The following is a 14,764-nucleotide window of genomic DNA, read 5'->3' on the forward strand; positions in this document are numbered from 1 at the left end:
GGGCATCACTGAGGCCATGGCCACTGGCGGCGCTGAAGGGATTGATGATTAGGGTTTCTGCATACCTAATCCTCCTTCTCTCTTCCCACTTCTCCCTCATCACAATCTTTTCCGACTCACAAGCTGCAGATGGTGTAAGCACGCACGTCTTACTTTCTCCTCTCCCCTCACCACAACCCAACCCGAGTCCCTTTGTCACTTCAGATACCCAAGAACTGGAATCTTCCCTGTCAGAGGAGGCGGGGAAGAAGACATTGATGATGAAGAGACACCGTCACTCAATCTTACACTTGCAACCACCAGCTCAGAGACTGATACTGCGTGTCCTTTAGAGGCTAGGATAGAGGAGGGATCTGCACGTGGTGAGACACTGGGCAAAAGTGTGCAGGAGCCAGGGCGGGGGGAAAGGATACCGCAGGTGTCAGCTCGCCGGAGGACGAGGTCTCATACTAGTTCTGCTATAGAGGAGTCAGATGATGACTTCAATGGACCAGTAACTGAAGATGGCTGCTGGGCGTACACACCAAATGCTTGGTGCATTGGAAAGCCTGCCCGAAAGCCTGCGCACAATGTCAAGTGGCATGGAGGAGTCCAGCTCCAACTTGGCACATGGCTTTGTGCAGAGCTCGGAGCCCATCCTTTCCAACATGAAACGGGTGGTCACCTCCATCAGCACACCTGTGGAACCCACCATGATGTCTCAGCTTCCATTGCAGCACAAATATCTTTCACTTCCATCAATGGTCTGACTGCTGCCTTGGAAGCTCAGACTACTGCTATGGTGGCTCTGGATACCACTATTGAAGGGGGCTTCCAGGGCATCACAGTAGTCCAGCAATCTGTTCTCCAACAGATCACCAGGATTGCTGAAGCGCTGCCCCAGGAGAGTGGCAGGGGCACCATGGAAAACGAACCTGCTGTCCTCTCTCAGGATTCCTGCTCCCACTCCTCTCACTCTGCCAGTGCCCTTGCTGTTACCTGTCAGACAGCCAGCCCCGACTACTGCAGCTCAGGCCGAGATGGTGCAGTCTGAAGCCTCTCGGCCCACAGCTGCTCGAGGTTGTCCTCCAAGGCCATCTGCACCCTCCTCAATTGAAGGTCAGCAGCCTTCCACCACCCATGCCCCAGCCACTGGGAAAGCACCTCATAAAAGCACTAGGAAAGGTAAAGGCATACGAATGACAAACACTAAAGGAATGCACCAGGGTGAATAGTCTCATAATTTCATGTGTTAATTTATAAATATGTATTTGAATTTGGTGGTGGTTTTTATTTCTGCGATGAGCTGAGAGAGGAACCAATATGTAATCATAAGGAGGACGATTTGATGGCCATGTGAGAGAGGAAAGGTAAGGAGTGTGGGATTGGTGGTGAATGGGGAGGTGTAGTTGAGGTTACTGTTATCGCTCATTAATAATCTGGTGACGTAGTAAGGGCTTATCTACATTGTAGCCTCCCTTGCTCGATCTCCACTTCCTGTTGCACTTCTTTTTCCTCTTGCTCATGCTCCTCAGGTTCTCGCCTGATAGGTGGTGGCAAGGGCTGTTCCCTCATAATGGCAAGGTTGTGCAGCATGCAACATACCATGACAAATCCTGATACTTACTCAGCTGAGTACTGCAGGGCTCCTCCAGAGCGTTCCATGCAAAGGAAGTGTTGTTTGAGACACCTATGGTGTGCTCTATGATGTTCGTTGTGTCAGAATGGCTCTCGTCGTAGATCTGCTGTACACATGTGCGTGGGTTCCTGACCGGAGTCATGATCCATGTCATAAGGGGATAACCCTTGTCGCCCAGTAGCCAGCCTTTGACTTGCCGCGCTGGATGAAATACAGGTGAAACAGAGGACTACCGCAGAATGAACAAATTGTGACTGCTGCCACGATAGCGGGCATTGACCTGCATGATATGCTGCATGTGGTCACACACCAGCTGCACATTGAGGGAGTGGAATCCCTTTCTGTTCATGAATATGAGTTCAGATGAGGAACACACAAGGCAATGTGTATGCAGTCAATGGCACCCTGCACCATGGGGAAGCCTGCAATGTGAGCAAAACCTCATGCTCGCTCCTCCTGCTTGTCTCTGGCAAGAGGGAAAAGTAGGACAAATCCAATCCGGCCAGTTACCGCCCCATCAGTCTACTCTCAATCATCAGCAAAGTGATGGAAGGTGTCGTCAACAGTGCTATCAAGAGGCACTTATTCACCAATAACCTGCTCACCGATACTCAGTTTGGGTTCCGCCAGGACCACTCGACTCCAGACCTCATTACAACCTTGGTCCAAACCTGGAAAAAAGAGCTGAATTCCAGAGGTGAGGTGAGAGTGACTGCCCTTGACATCAAGGCAGCATTTGACCGAGTGTGGCACCAAGGAGCCCTAGTAAAATTGAAGTCAATGGGAATCGGGGAAAACTGTCCAGTGGCTGGAGTCATACCTAGCACAAAGGAAGATGGTTGTGGTTGTTGGAGGCCAATCATCTCAGCCGCAGGACATTGCTGCAGGAGTTCCTCAAGGCAGTGTCCTAGGCCCAACCATCTTCAGCTGCTTCATCAATGACATTCCCTCCATCATAAGGTCAGAAATGGGGATGTTCGCAGATGATTGCACAGTGTTCAGTTCCATTCGCAACCCCTCAGATAATGATGCAGTCCGAGCCCGCATGCAGCAAGACCTGGACAACATCCAGGCTTGGGCTGATAAGTGGCAAGTAACATTCGTGCCAGATAAGTGCCAGGCAATGACCATCTCCAACAAGAGAGAGTCTAACCACCTCCCCTTGACATTCAACGGCATTACCATCGCCGAATCCCCCACCATCAACATCCTGGGGGTCACCATTGACCAGAAATTTAACTGGACCAGCCATATAAATACTGTGGCTACAAGAGCAGGTCAGAGGCTGGGTATTCTGCGGCGAGTGACTCACCTCCTGACCCCCAAAGCCTTTCCACCATCTACAAGGCACAAGTCAGGAGTGTGATGGAATACTCTCCACTTGCCTGGATGAGTGCAGCTCCAACAACACTCAAGAAGCTCAACACCATCCAGGACAAAGCAGCCTGCTTGATTGGCACCCCATCCACCACCCTAAACATTCACTCCCTTCACCACCGGTGCACCATAGCTGCAGTGTGTACCATCCACAGGATGCACTGCAGCAACTCGCCAAGGCTTCTTCGACAGCACCTCCCAAACCCGCGACCTCTACCACCTAGAAGGATAAGGGCAGCAGGTACATGGGAACAACACCACCTGCACGTTCCCCTCCAAGTCACACACCATCCCGACTTGGAAATATATCGCCGTTCCTTCATTATCGCTGGGTCAAAATCCTGGAACTCCCTTCCTAACAGCACTGTGGGAGAACAGTCACCACACGGACTGCAGCGGTTCAAGAAGGCGGCTCACCACCACCTTCTCAAGGGCAATTAGAGATGGGCAATAAATGCCGGCCTTGCCAGCAACGCCCACATCCCATAAACTAATAAAAAAAAAATTCTCATTGTATGGAGAGACTCAGTGACCTCCCTTATACTGCAGTGCACTGCAATCTGCGAGATGTTGCTTATATCTCCAACAGAAGCCTGATAGGAGCCAGGGGCATAAAAATTAAGAGCCATGGTCGTCTTGACAGCCATAGACAATGCTGTCCTTGCCCTGTTTTGAGGCTGCAGTTGTGACTGCAGCAGTTGACAGATTTCAGTCACGACCTCTTTTCTGAACCAAAGACGTCTGATGCACTGGTCATCGCTGAAGTTGAGGTAAGAGAATTGGTCCTTGAAGACCCTCCTTGGATATGGCCTCCTGCTGAGTGCTTCTTCTCAGCAGGAGGCCATATCCAAGGCCTCCTTCTTCTCCTCCTCCCTCTTCTAGCAGCTTGTCCTGCTCTGCATGGCCTCTCATCATTCTCCCAGTCATGTTCAATTCCTAGAGGAAGCCCTACCAGGCCACCCATGTCTGGAAGCTACTTTATTCAGCACTATATTTTAAATGCCACTAAAAGTGCTGCAAGACCAGGCAGAGCACTCTCTGTAGAATATTCAAACTTTAGACAAGTATAGGAAAACTCCAAAAACGTGTTCAATTGCACCAGCAGCCAGAAGAAATAATCCAGCAACTAACCTATAAGTATTTTGTGATCCCTTTAAATAGCAGTGGTGGGGGTTCCTTCATGCTGTTTAACGTCGTGTTCAGCTGTGTGAGGTTAAGACAGGGTGTCGGCTGGAGTGTGGAGTTCCAAAATGTGACCGGTGGCTTCAAATCAGCGTTGCACACTGATTTGCGTCAAAATCTCCCGACTCTGCATGCTGCCGGTGGTCGTTAGGCGCTCACACAAATCATTTTACCAAGATGGCCTCCTGTGCACTTCCCGTTGGAAGTAGGCGGGTTGGAGGTGGGTTGGGGGCGGATTTTAGATTTTAAGGTTTTTACTGCCCCCTCCACCGCCCCCAACCCACCCGTTTTTCCCATTTAAAATCATGCCCAATATAATACTAACAGTTTTTATTTCTTATGAAGGTGTTTTCACTAACAATTTATGATCATAAAAACTTACCATGTTAAGTTCTATTGATTATTGCTATTTAAAATATATTAAACATGATGTAATTTTGATGTTTTTTGTAGAGATGAAACGGTCTCATATTCTAATTACTGGAACTGTTTACAATTGTAAATTAGATTGAAGCGAATGTTCAAAGTATGAAGATTGCAAATCCAGATCACACCACAATAAGCTAAGCGATTATTTAAAATATAAAGTTAAAACCCACACTGCACAACAAAAAGCTCATTAAAAGTTGTACTACCTCCAGCTACACTAGATTCAAACCACAAAACAATACAGTGCACCATCAGGCTCTTTTGTTAACTTAACTTTTTTTTTATCAGACCGGTATTAATGTATAATATAATCAGACTATATTATGAAGATCTATGGGATATGATATATGTCTTACAGCTCTTCAAAACATATTCTGCAAATCATGGGGATTCAGCTTTTTGTTGCAGTGAACCTGACCCATGTGCCACAACTAGAGTTGGCAATATATGATTGAATAACTCTTGAGGAAGGCAGAATCATAATTAAACACCACATCAAACTCTTAATCTATTGTGTGTTTCTTGGAACCCTTAGTCCATGCCATTTCCACCAGAAAACTAGATTGCTAAAAAGCACAGAAGTAGGACATGTTAGGGGAATAGTGATACAGAAACACATTTCTCTTTGGTAGTGCTGAGCGATTTGGCAAATAATTCAAAAGCCACTGACATTTGATGCTCCCAGCTCCTCTGCAATTTACCATAAGGTCTCACTACAGTTCGTGGATGAGTCAAAAATACTCACTGCTCAACACTTTCTCTAATCTTTATATCAAAATAATATTCAGGGGGAAATTTTAGCCATACCTGCCTGACAGAAACCGGGCAGGTGGGTAGTTAAAATCATCATGGAGCTGGCCATTCTCAATTTTAACCTGCTCTACTGAGCAGGCGGTAAGTACATCTGCCCAAAGCCGGCTGGGTGGGGTCCTTTTTTACATATGCACGTCGGGTCCCGATGATGTCATCAGGACCCGACTGCAATTTTTACCAGATAGCCTAAGCGGGAAGCCGTAGTGGCTTTCCAGCCAGGTGAAGACAGCAGAGAAGAGGATCGGGACCAGAGGGTCCCAAACAGGTAAGTTTTATTTTATATTTTTGTGGGGCCAGGAGAAGCTGGAATGCTCCTCTGAGACATAAGGAAAGCTTAGGGTTAGGCCTCCACTGCCACGGACCCGTCCCCCCTTCCTGATTGTGAGACCCCCGTGGGACGCCCTGGTAGCTGATCTCACCATCTACCTGGTGTCGGTAAGGCATCTCCGGGCCTTGTGATTTTCTGCCGCTTCCCGCCGAAGTCGACAATGCAGTACAGCATTGCAGTTTCACCTTAGCTTGTGTATTCAATCCTGGAGTAGGGTTTAAACTCATAACTCGGAGGCTGGAATGCTGCCATCTGAGCCTTGCTAACACTGTTTTAATGTAATCAATACCTAGAAATATTTGAAATCAAAGTTAATACACACATTTTGTTTTCTTATATATTTCCTGTTTTTTTTTACCTAAAACGATAATTATTGAATAGACTAGGCCTCCATCAAAGTACTGTCTGATTAAACCCTGGTCTACAACAAATACATTTTAGTTAAAGGCTTTCTCTGACTGACATAAAAACTATAGGGAATCTGTCCTCAATCATAGTAGGCATTTGCATGGCTCTAAAGGACAGCCTTTAGAATGTAATTTAAGAAATTCCTTTCCATTTCTGTTTCAACTTGAAGAGGATGACACAGATCGCCATTATGCTCCTTCAGAACCAGAGGAAGAAACCAATGAGGTTGAGAGACAGAGAACAAAAATCCAGGAAACGCACTCTAAAGCTCAACCGCGAACGGATTCCTCAAGGACAGAACACCTTGACATGAATGAGGTTATAAATACCCATCAAATGTGTAAGAACAACTTGTTTTATACTCTCTTCACTTAATATACCTATCCACAGGATTGCATCAAAAGTGACTATCTGCAAAATTCATGAATCTTTTTTACCATTTGTGCTAAAATTGCCAAAAATTGACTTTTTGCTGGTCTGTGGCATTTTCTGTGAAGGACTTGGGTAGAGGGACAAATTTATTGGTTGAATATAAATTTTATTTCACTTTTCTCTTGACTATAAAAAAGTGCATCAGCCCCAAATAAAATCTCATGGTAAAAATAAATATCCTTAACAGTCAAGGCTGATTTTGCTGAATAATTGAGTTCTGTAATGGCCTTGAGATACCGTAACCATTCTGGAAAAGAAATTCTTGAAACAATCTAGAAAAATCTCATTCTTGTTATAATCTCTTCTCCAGCTCAGTTGGTGTCGTGTGAAACCAAACTGCGTGACCGATGCAAGGGAACAACTTGCAATAGGTGAGAAACTGAGGCGACACCCATTTCCTGTTCTAGTAAATGATGTAAACTTGATAACTTGAGTCTATCTTTCATCAGAATTTGCATGTTAATTATCTTAGACATGCCTCCTAAGTTTAGTTATCTTGACTTCAGTAGCTTAACAAAAAAGAACAGGCAAAATAGTGCTTTAAAAAACAATTACTTGATATTTTACCTGGGGCTCGATTTTAGGAGCGTGTTTCCGGCGGGTTCCCAGCGGGGTGGCCCCGAAAATCCCGATCTCCGGTCACGTGACCGGATCGCGACGAAATCCCGGCCACTTCCGGGTACCGCGCTGACGTGCGGGGCTGCGCGTGCAAGCCCCGCTGGTGGGAATCCCGCAGGCAATTAAAGCCAGCGGGGTTCCACTTGAGAATACTTACCTTGCTCGTTGTGGTCAGTTAATGAGCTGAAGCAGCTGTCAAAAGAGGAAGTGTGGGATTTTAGGTTCAAGGCAGTGAGTTTCCCACACTGGGGGAAACAGTCTCCCTCCAACCAGGCGTGTTGCAGCCAGCAGCCTGTGGCAGGTGCCAAGGTGCGCTCCACGGGGGAGAGCCCTCACCCACGCAGGAGGCCACCGCGTCACATAGGGCAACCCCTGCCCTCCACCACCCCCCGCCAAGCCAGAGGACAGACCGACACGAAACCGCAGCCCCAGTCCGAGGACCCACACACCTACCCTGCACAACCCCTCAGACCAACACCTGCCAGTTGGGTGGTGTGTGGAGACCCTCGGAGGACGAAGAGCATGACCAGCACCAGCAGCCTCGCAGTCCACGCCGTCCGCCGCAGAGACGTGGATCCCCCCAACACGGTGTTGTTGCACGCCCACCTGCACAGCAGGAGGGAGGGCTACCGCAGAGAGAGACGCGTCGCAGAGGGCACTACCCTCGCCACAGGGTCCACAGACCGAGGCGCAGCCCCCCCGACCTCTCCGAGCAGCAGTGCACAGGGAGGCGCAGATTCGCTCGACATGTAGTCGTGGAGATCTGCAGCCTCTTTCATGCCGAGCTGCTCCTGGCTGGCCCCAGCACCAACTGCTTACCTGTCGCTGGCAAAGTCACCACTGCCCTCCACACCTTCTCCTCCGCATCCTTCCAGGGTGCAGCCGGCTACACCGCCGATGTCTCTCAGTCGTCTGCGCGGACGAGCCCTGCAAATACACCTGCACCTACTCTGCAGTAACACGATGGGTGGCATCAGTGGTGGGTCCTCATAGTGATACCCAGGAGCGGGCATTATTGGACACAACGGACAGGATTCGCGGAGACATGGCAGTGGTGGTGTCAATATAATGTGTGCTGTTTGTTGCTCTGAAATTCAATATGGGTAACACCCATGACAAACCCTCAGACACCCTTGTGCACCCCCTTCATGCTGACGAGATGTTTGCCTTACGCTGCCTACTGCACATATGTGATGCATGCCCTGTGGCTGCAGCACAGGTGGTGGCAGGTTGAGTGAGGCTGGCCGTGAGGGAGATGCACGAGAGGGTGAGTATGGGATGGAGCAATGAGATTGTATGAGGAGTGGGTTGCGTGTTAGTGGCAGGGTGAGTACTGGCGAGGTGAGTAGGTGGAGGTAAGATGAGGATGGGGTGTGAGTGGGTATGAAGGGTGATGTGACAGAATAGTGTTGGCGGTGCCGAAGGAGATGTGGGGTGGGGGCAGTTTTGTGGCAGACGGAGTGTAGGGGAAAGACTTCGTGTTCTCACTGCGGCTGACCTACTGCGGTCATTGCAGCGCCTCCTGCACTGTATGCAGGTGGGCGATATGTTGGTGGCGCAGGTGACCCCCTCTGCCACCTCGAGCCAGGCCTTCTTGGTGGCAGAGGCAGGCCGCTTCCTCCCGCCCGCCGGGGGGAAGATCTGTGTCCTCCCCCTCCTCCTCACCCCATCTGATGATACCTGGGGTGAGGCATCATTAAACTGGGAGCAGCCTTCCCCCTGGGCTGCTCCCATGCTGCAATTTGTTCCATTGGTTGTAGCATCTGTCAGTGGAGGACTGCCCCTTTAACTAGAGAGCCTCCAGCTGACAGATCGTACTGCGCATGCGCAGCCCGACCGACGCGCAGGCCAGCGCCGTGGACCCCGGAGGAGCAGGTAATTGATTCCTATTAATGGGTTGCCTGCTACGATCGCGTGGGCAACCCACTAATTTCGCCGAGCGTGTTGACCACGCTCCCGGAGGACCACCCGCTGGGAACCCGCAGGCCTGCTAAATTCGGGCCCCTGGTGTCAGTTTAAATTTATACCAACCAGCAAGTACAAGGCTCGTATTTAGAAATTCTTTTAATAGAGGTTCTAATGTGTAAAGCTGAAATCTTCTGTTCTGGAAATGGTGATAGAATTGGAAACCAATAGCCAAGGCCCCATCTCTAACCCTGTGCCACTTTCTTATTCCAGATATGAATGTCCGGCTGGTTGCTTATACAGTAAAGGAAAAGTAATTGGAACTCTGCATTATGAAATGGTGAGTAAAAGAACATGAGGAAAACTCCTGACCTTAGTTCCAGGGTTTGCCAATTGTGTAACTACAAATCTTGATAGTTACTGTAATTTTTCCTCCATAATTTTTTTTTCATACTGTAGTAAATTTATGCAGGGTACACACCTGAAATGTCATAACTTGTCATTTCTATTTACAGATGCTGACTGACCTGTGTATTTCCAGAATTTTTTGTTTTTATTTAAGATTTACAACATTTCCTATTTATGTTAATAAACAGTTTATTAAATCTTTAATTCTATTTGATATTTTTGTAGTTTCTTAATATAAAAAGACATTGGGGGAGGAATTCAACCCATGGCCGCCCTTTTTACTGCCGTAAAGTTGGCATTAGACATCCAGATTTTGTGTCGTGATCTGCTGCGCCCGAACTGCGCTGGACGCCATATTGACTTGGCCGACTTTTAGCAGTTCTGGAACTAGTGGACCCTTCTGCCAAATTGAACTTTGGGAGAGCTGTATTCGTTCATTCTAAAACCATCACAAAACCTTGGTGGCAGCAGTCAGGAAGAAGGCTGCACCTGCGTTATTTAAAGGGATCCTTAGCTGTATTCAGGCAAGTCTCTGGTTAGTCGTTTTGGACTGCTTCTGGACTTTTAGGCCTATTTATGGCTGTGTTGGCTGCTCTAGCTGACTTCAGAAGTTGTGGAGAGTTTTTTTTTAGAGCTGCATAACAGAGCTTGTGCACACACTTACTCTACCAGCAGGTTGTGCTGCTCAGCCTGCCATTGGGGCTGGAGGATGAGGAGGAGGATCGGCAGCAAGCCAAAGTGCAGAGACCTGCAGCTGCTGGGAGAAGAGGGCAAAGGAGGGGAGGATCCAGCAGGTCCAGCAGTTCTACTTCACCTAGGAAGCTCTGACAGAGCTGTGTCACCTGTTGCAGCACCAACTACAACCCTGCATCAGGTCACACACTTCCTTGCCTCTAGCTCTAAAGGTTACTATGGTCCTGAATTTCTACACCTCAGGGTCATTCCAGACTGCAACAGGTAACATTAGCAACATCAGTTAATTTGCAGCCCATTGCTGCATCAAGCAGATGATTGATGTGCTCTTCGCCAAGCGAAATGAATTCGTCACTTTTCCCAAGGAAGCAGCAAGGTAGGCAGTCCAATGCATTGACAGGTTGGTGGTTCACAGCATCAATCATCTTCCAAAGGCTGGGTCCTTGAAGTCAACATCTGCACCCTCTGCAGCAGGGTTAGAATGCAGGCTTGCCCTCAGGCGAGCTGCTTCCTGGGCCATCCTATCCCCCTGCCCTTGTTCTTGTGCACTTGAGCTTGGTAAATCTCCCATTGCAGACCCCTCTAACTAAACTACGTGGGGTGCCAATTTCTGAGTTGGTGCCTACAAGGGTAAGGTCGAGTGACTTTGTACTTTCAGGAGGGCTGAACTCTTCCTTGACGTGCCCTCTGCCCACTAGTTCGAGTGCAGCCTCTTCCAATGGGCATAAGACTTGTAGGGATGGTGGACCTCCTCCTGTCCTCATCTGCTCCCTGGTTTTGTGTGCCAGCTTTTCCTGCCAGGTGAAAAGGAGTGTGTTAGTATGTGGCCTGCTGAAAGGTTGTCAAGAATGGTGAACTGGCAATAAACAGCACGAGTTGCACTGGCTGCTTGCAAATCCTAAAAAATGAGGCATGCGCACAAATTTGACTCGTGCCTCTCACTGACATCATCAGGTGCGTGTAGCGATTACTACGCCCATTTTCTGCCTGATTTGGGTGCAAGTTGAATTCCTCCATAGAATCATACTTCATATTTTAGTTTGTCACTTATAACCAATTTCATATCTTTATTTTCTTTGCCAATAACTCAAGAGGTCAACTAAGGGCAAAAAATGAAAACAATGGCCCCGATTTTCAAAGGAAATTGTGGGTGCATTTGGGGCGAGGGGCTGCAAAAATCGGGGAAATCCGAGGGGGTGAGGAAGCCAGCCCCAACCCGCCCACTTCTGGGTTTCCCACAGACGGGCCTGTGTGCGCGCGCGCTTCCTGAATGCGGGAATCCCACCAGCAATTAAAGCCGGCAGGGTGATAGTTAAAGAACCAAATGTACTTCGTTGAGGTTCTTAAGATACTTTATTTCTGACAGTTAAAACGATTTTATTGTATTCTCTAATTTCTTGTGCACTTTTTCAGCAATCGAGTATTTGTAGAGCTGGAATGCATTATGGAGTGCTGGACAATGAAGGTGGCTGGTTAGATGTTACCAGACAAGGAAGGAAACCTTTCTTTATAAAAGCCAACAGAAATGGAGTTCAATCGATTGGGTGAGTATTGGTGACTCCAATTGCAAATCATTTGTAAACCACAAAAAGGCAGCGAATTAGGGCTGCAGACCTGTGCTCCCTTCAAGTGCAGCTTCACACTTGGAGTGCAAGAGTGCTGAATTTACCTATAAATTACAATCTTTAGATTATACCCTTCCAGATATTTGTCCTCTATAATGTCTACATTTTAAGGACCTAAGAAAAATAGCAGCCCTGAAAATGCATGAGCAGTGATCGTGGCAGTCATGTATTAATCAAGCTTGCCAGCGCCATCCATCACTGACTCTGCCGGAGCTTGGGTGGGGGGGGGGGGGGGGGGACGCGGGCAGACGGAGGATACCTCATTTACAGGGGGCTGGAAGATGCCTGTGCCACAATGGACACATGGTGCACCTGTCTGACCCATGCTGCCAGAAACTCCAGAGCCTGCCTCCATCGGAGAGATTGCCCAAGCTTTCCCACCCTCCTCCCCCGAGACCCCATGCTGTCCCACCATCGTCCTGCAGAACCAATGCAGTCCCACACCCTCAGTTCTCTGTTTACAGGAGCCAATTTTAAAATTTAAAGAACAAATTATGTACCTTCAGGGGTCCAGGCTACTTCCCGAGCTCAGACCCCCTCATCCCCCACCTTTCTGGAAGCCAGTACACCTCATATCATGAGACGTTCCGGTCTCCAGTCTTGAACTGGGTCCCTTAAGGGCTGGGGAATCAGGGAATGCCAGTGTATGGAGTCCTGCCCCCACCCCTGTGACATGCTATTATACATGTCTGCCATTCTAATAGTATTCTTTTTCCCACGGTATTTTATAGCTTTATTTAGTCATTAGTTGAACTTCTGTGGCGTTGCATAAGACCTGGTCTAGCAGGGTTAGAGTGTGGGGAGATAATTGAACGAAGGCGGGGGAGGGGAGTGAAGCTGGACGGAAGGACAGGTAGTGAAGATGGGGAAGGTTGGAGAGGGTGAGGAGGGAAGGAGGAACTGGTGACTGCATATGGGGAAGAGGAAGCAGATGAGAGGTGTTGAAAGGAAGGGAAAGAGGAATGACAAGGTGGAGGGAGAAGGGGGGAGAGGAGAAGCTAGAGGAGAAGAAAGAGTGGAGGGGAGAGGAGAGGAATGTGGAGAGGAGTTGAGATGAGGGGGAGAGACAAAGAAGGAAGAGGAGAATGGGGAAGGAAGGGGGAGAGAGGCAGGGTGAGGATAGGAAGGAGGAAATGAAGAGAAAGGATGAAAGAGACAGAGGGAAATGGGAAGGTAGGGAGAAAAAGAGGAGGGGAGAGTGAGGGAAAGGGGATAGAGGGAAGGCAGGTCAAAGATGGGTCGGTAATTGGAGGGGATTGCTGGGTCAATGGTCAGTTTTTTGAGGAGGAGGTGATGAAAGCGGTTTTGAAAGCTAGACTGACAGTGCCTGTGGAAAGTAGCTTATAAATATGGGATACCCACTGCAGCAGCAGAAGAGAGGAGGCCACTGTTAAAGGTGGCAGAAGCATGTGAAGATAAGGAGCATAATGGAAGTTTAGGCCTCAGACTGAATCAAGGCCTAAACAAGTCGGCCTCGAAATTTCATGGGAGTTCTACTGGTCGCTGCTGTAACTTCAGTGGGAGACTGACAGAATCCCTAAGGATATGGGGGAGACCCAATTATGTTGGATCTCTGTCGTTTCTGCATTGCCTTGTAAGGGCTGCAACTTCCGTACCCCAACTTACAAGGCAAATAATGGGCAGGGGCTGGGACTCCTTAAGCTGGGAATTCCCTCTACTGGGCCTCAGTCGGGACCTGCTGTTTCACTGGTGTTCGTACACTGAGATAGATGAGGCGTGCTGGCCTTCACAAGGGTGCATGTAAGCCCCACAGATGGGGTCTGGGCCTGGCAAGTGGAAGGACTGTAAAAGGGCAGACAGCTGCCTTCTCTACCGGGGTTGAGGGAATGAAAATCTAGGTTGGGGCAAGGATGCCGCTGTAGGCGTCCCTGCCCAATTTTACTTGATATCCCACCATTATACCACTCGTATTGTTCCGTTTGTAACTGTGAAACACATTTGTTATCAAAACATAAAAGTATGGAAAGCATTGAATATCACTGCTAAGTGCTTCAAGATCAGCAGTGCAAGGCATCAATAATGATATTACTACCTCAGCGATACATTCACCACAACATCAGAATAATCTGCATCTGCAAAAAATTAATATACAATTAACAATATTTAGAATGAAAAACATCTTGTAGTTCAGTTGTTTTTAGTATTACTGAAGTAGTTATTTTATAACTCAATTGCTTCAAAGATTATTCCCTACAATCCATTTGCTTATAAATTGAAGATCTGCATTCCTCGCTGTATCAAACTTACACATATCATCTTTTGTTTTAGTAAATATCAAGCTGCCAATTCATTTACCATCTCAAAAGTAACAGGTTAGTTTTTTGAAAGCATATTTTAAAAATCTTTACTTTAGTTTATTGAATATAAGTATTTTAATTAATTAACTATAACTTTTATTTTCTCCATAGTCCAATCTGCTAACTGCCAGACAAGAGGACATCAAATGTGCACATACAAAAAACCAACTTCACATTGTCCGAGGTAAATGAGAATGAATGATCTGCTGATTCATCTTGATTATCATTTTAAAAATGTATTTTTTACTTTGTCCAAGTTATTATTTCTCCCCCTCCCTAATCTTAGGTTTCCCATCCTCTATGCTTGTGTCTCCAACTGTGCTGTCTCTGGAGTTGTGCTGCCAGAGTCACTCGATTTGGTTTCTCAGAAGTGCATGACAGTGAAGTTGCTTAACATAGTATCCAGTTTTCCTTTGCTCATTCTGGAAAAGCACCTCATTCTTCAGCATGTCAGTCAAGCAGCTTCGTTGAGATTGATAACTCAAAATATGGGAATTAAACAAGAGAATGTACAAGTGCTGAGTATTAAAACACCAATCACATGATTTTCAATTGTTCATTCTTGGTGGTGTTGTGGGGGGGAGAGTAGAATACTTGTGAACATGATTAA

General features: G+C 47.5%; 1 protein-coding gene across 2 annotated transcripts in view; it reads left to right on the forward strand.

The window, feature by feature from the left end:
* LOC137316660 (cysteine-rich secretory protein LCCL domain-containing 1-like) overlaps positions 1 to 14,764 on the forward strand; it is a 50,574-nt gene that overhangs the window by 23,574 nt on the left and 12,236 nt on the right. The window contains exons 7-12 of one of the 2 annotated variants that reach the window (XM_067980517.1): positions 6,358 to 6,495; positions 6,898 to 6,958; positions 9,384 to 9,450; positions 11,625 to 11,755; positions 14,126 to 14,169; positions 14,266 to 14,338. In XM_067980517.1, coding sequence (XP_067836618.1) covers positions 6,358 to 6,495; positions 6,898 to 6,958; positions 9,384 to 9,450; positions 11,625 to 11,755; positions 14,126 to 14,169; positions 14,266 to 14,338 — 514 coding nt within the window. Of the gene's footprint in view, positions 1 to 6,324; positions 6,496 to 6,897; positions 6,959 to 9,383; positions 9,451 to 11,624; positions 11,756 to 14,125; positions 14,170 to 14,265; positions 14,339 to 14,764 lie in introns of both variants that reach the window. The other variant, XM_067980509.1, reaches the window with a different exon arrangement.

Source organism: Heptranchias perlo, chromosome 3, assembly GCF_035084215.1.
Source record: "Heptranchias perlo isolate sHepPer1 chromosome 3, sHepPer1.hap1, whole genome shotgun sequence".
Taxonomy (NCBI): Eukaryota; Metazoa; Chordata; class Chondrichthyes; order Hexanchiformes; family Hexanchidae; genus Heptranchias; species Heptranchias perlo.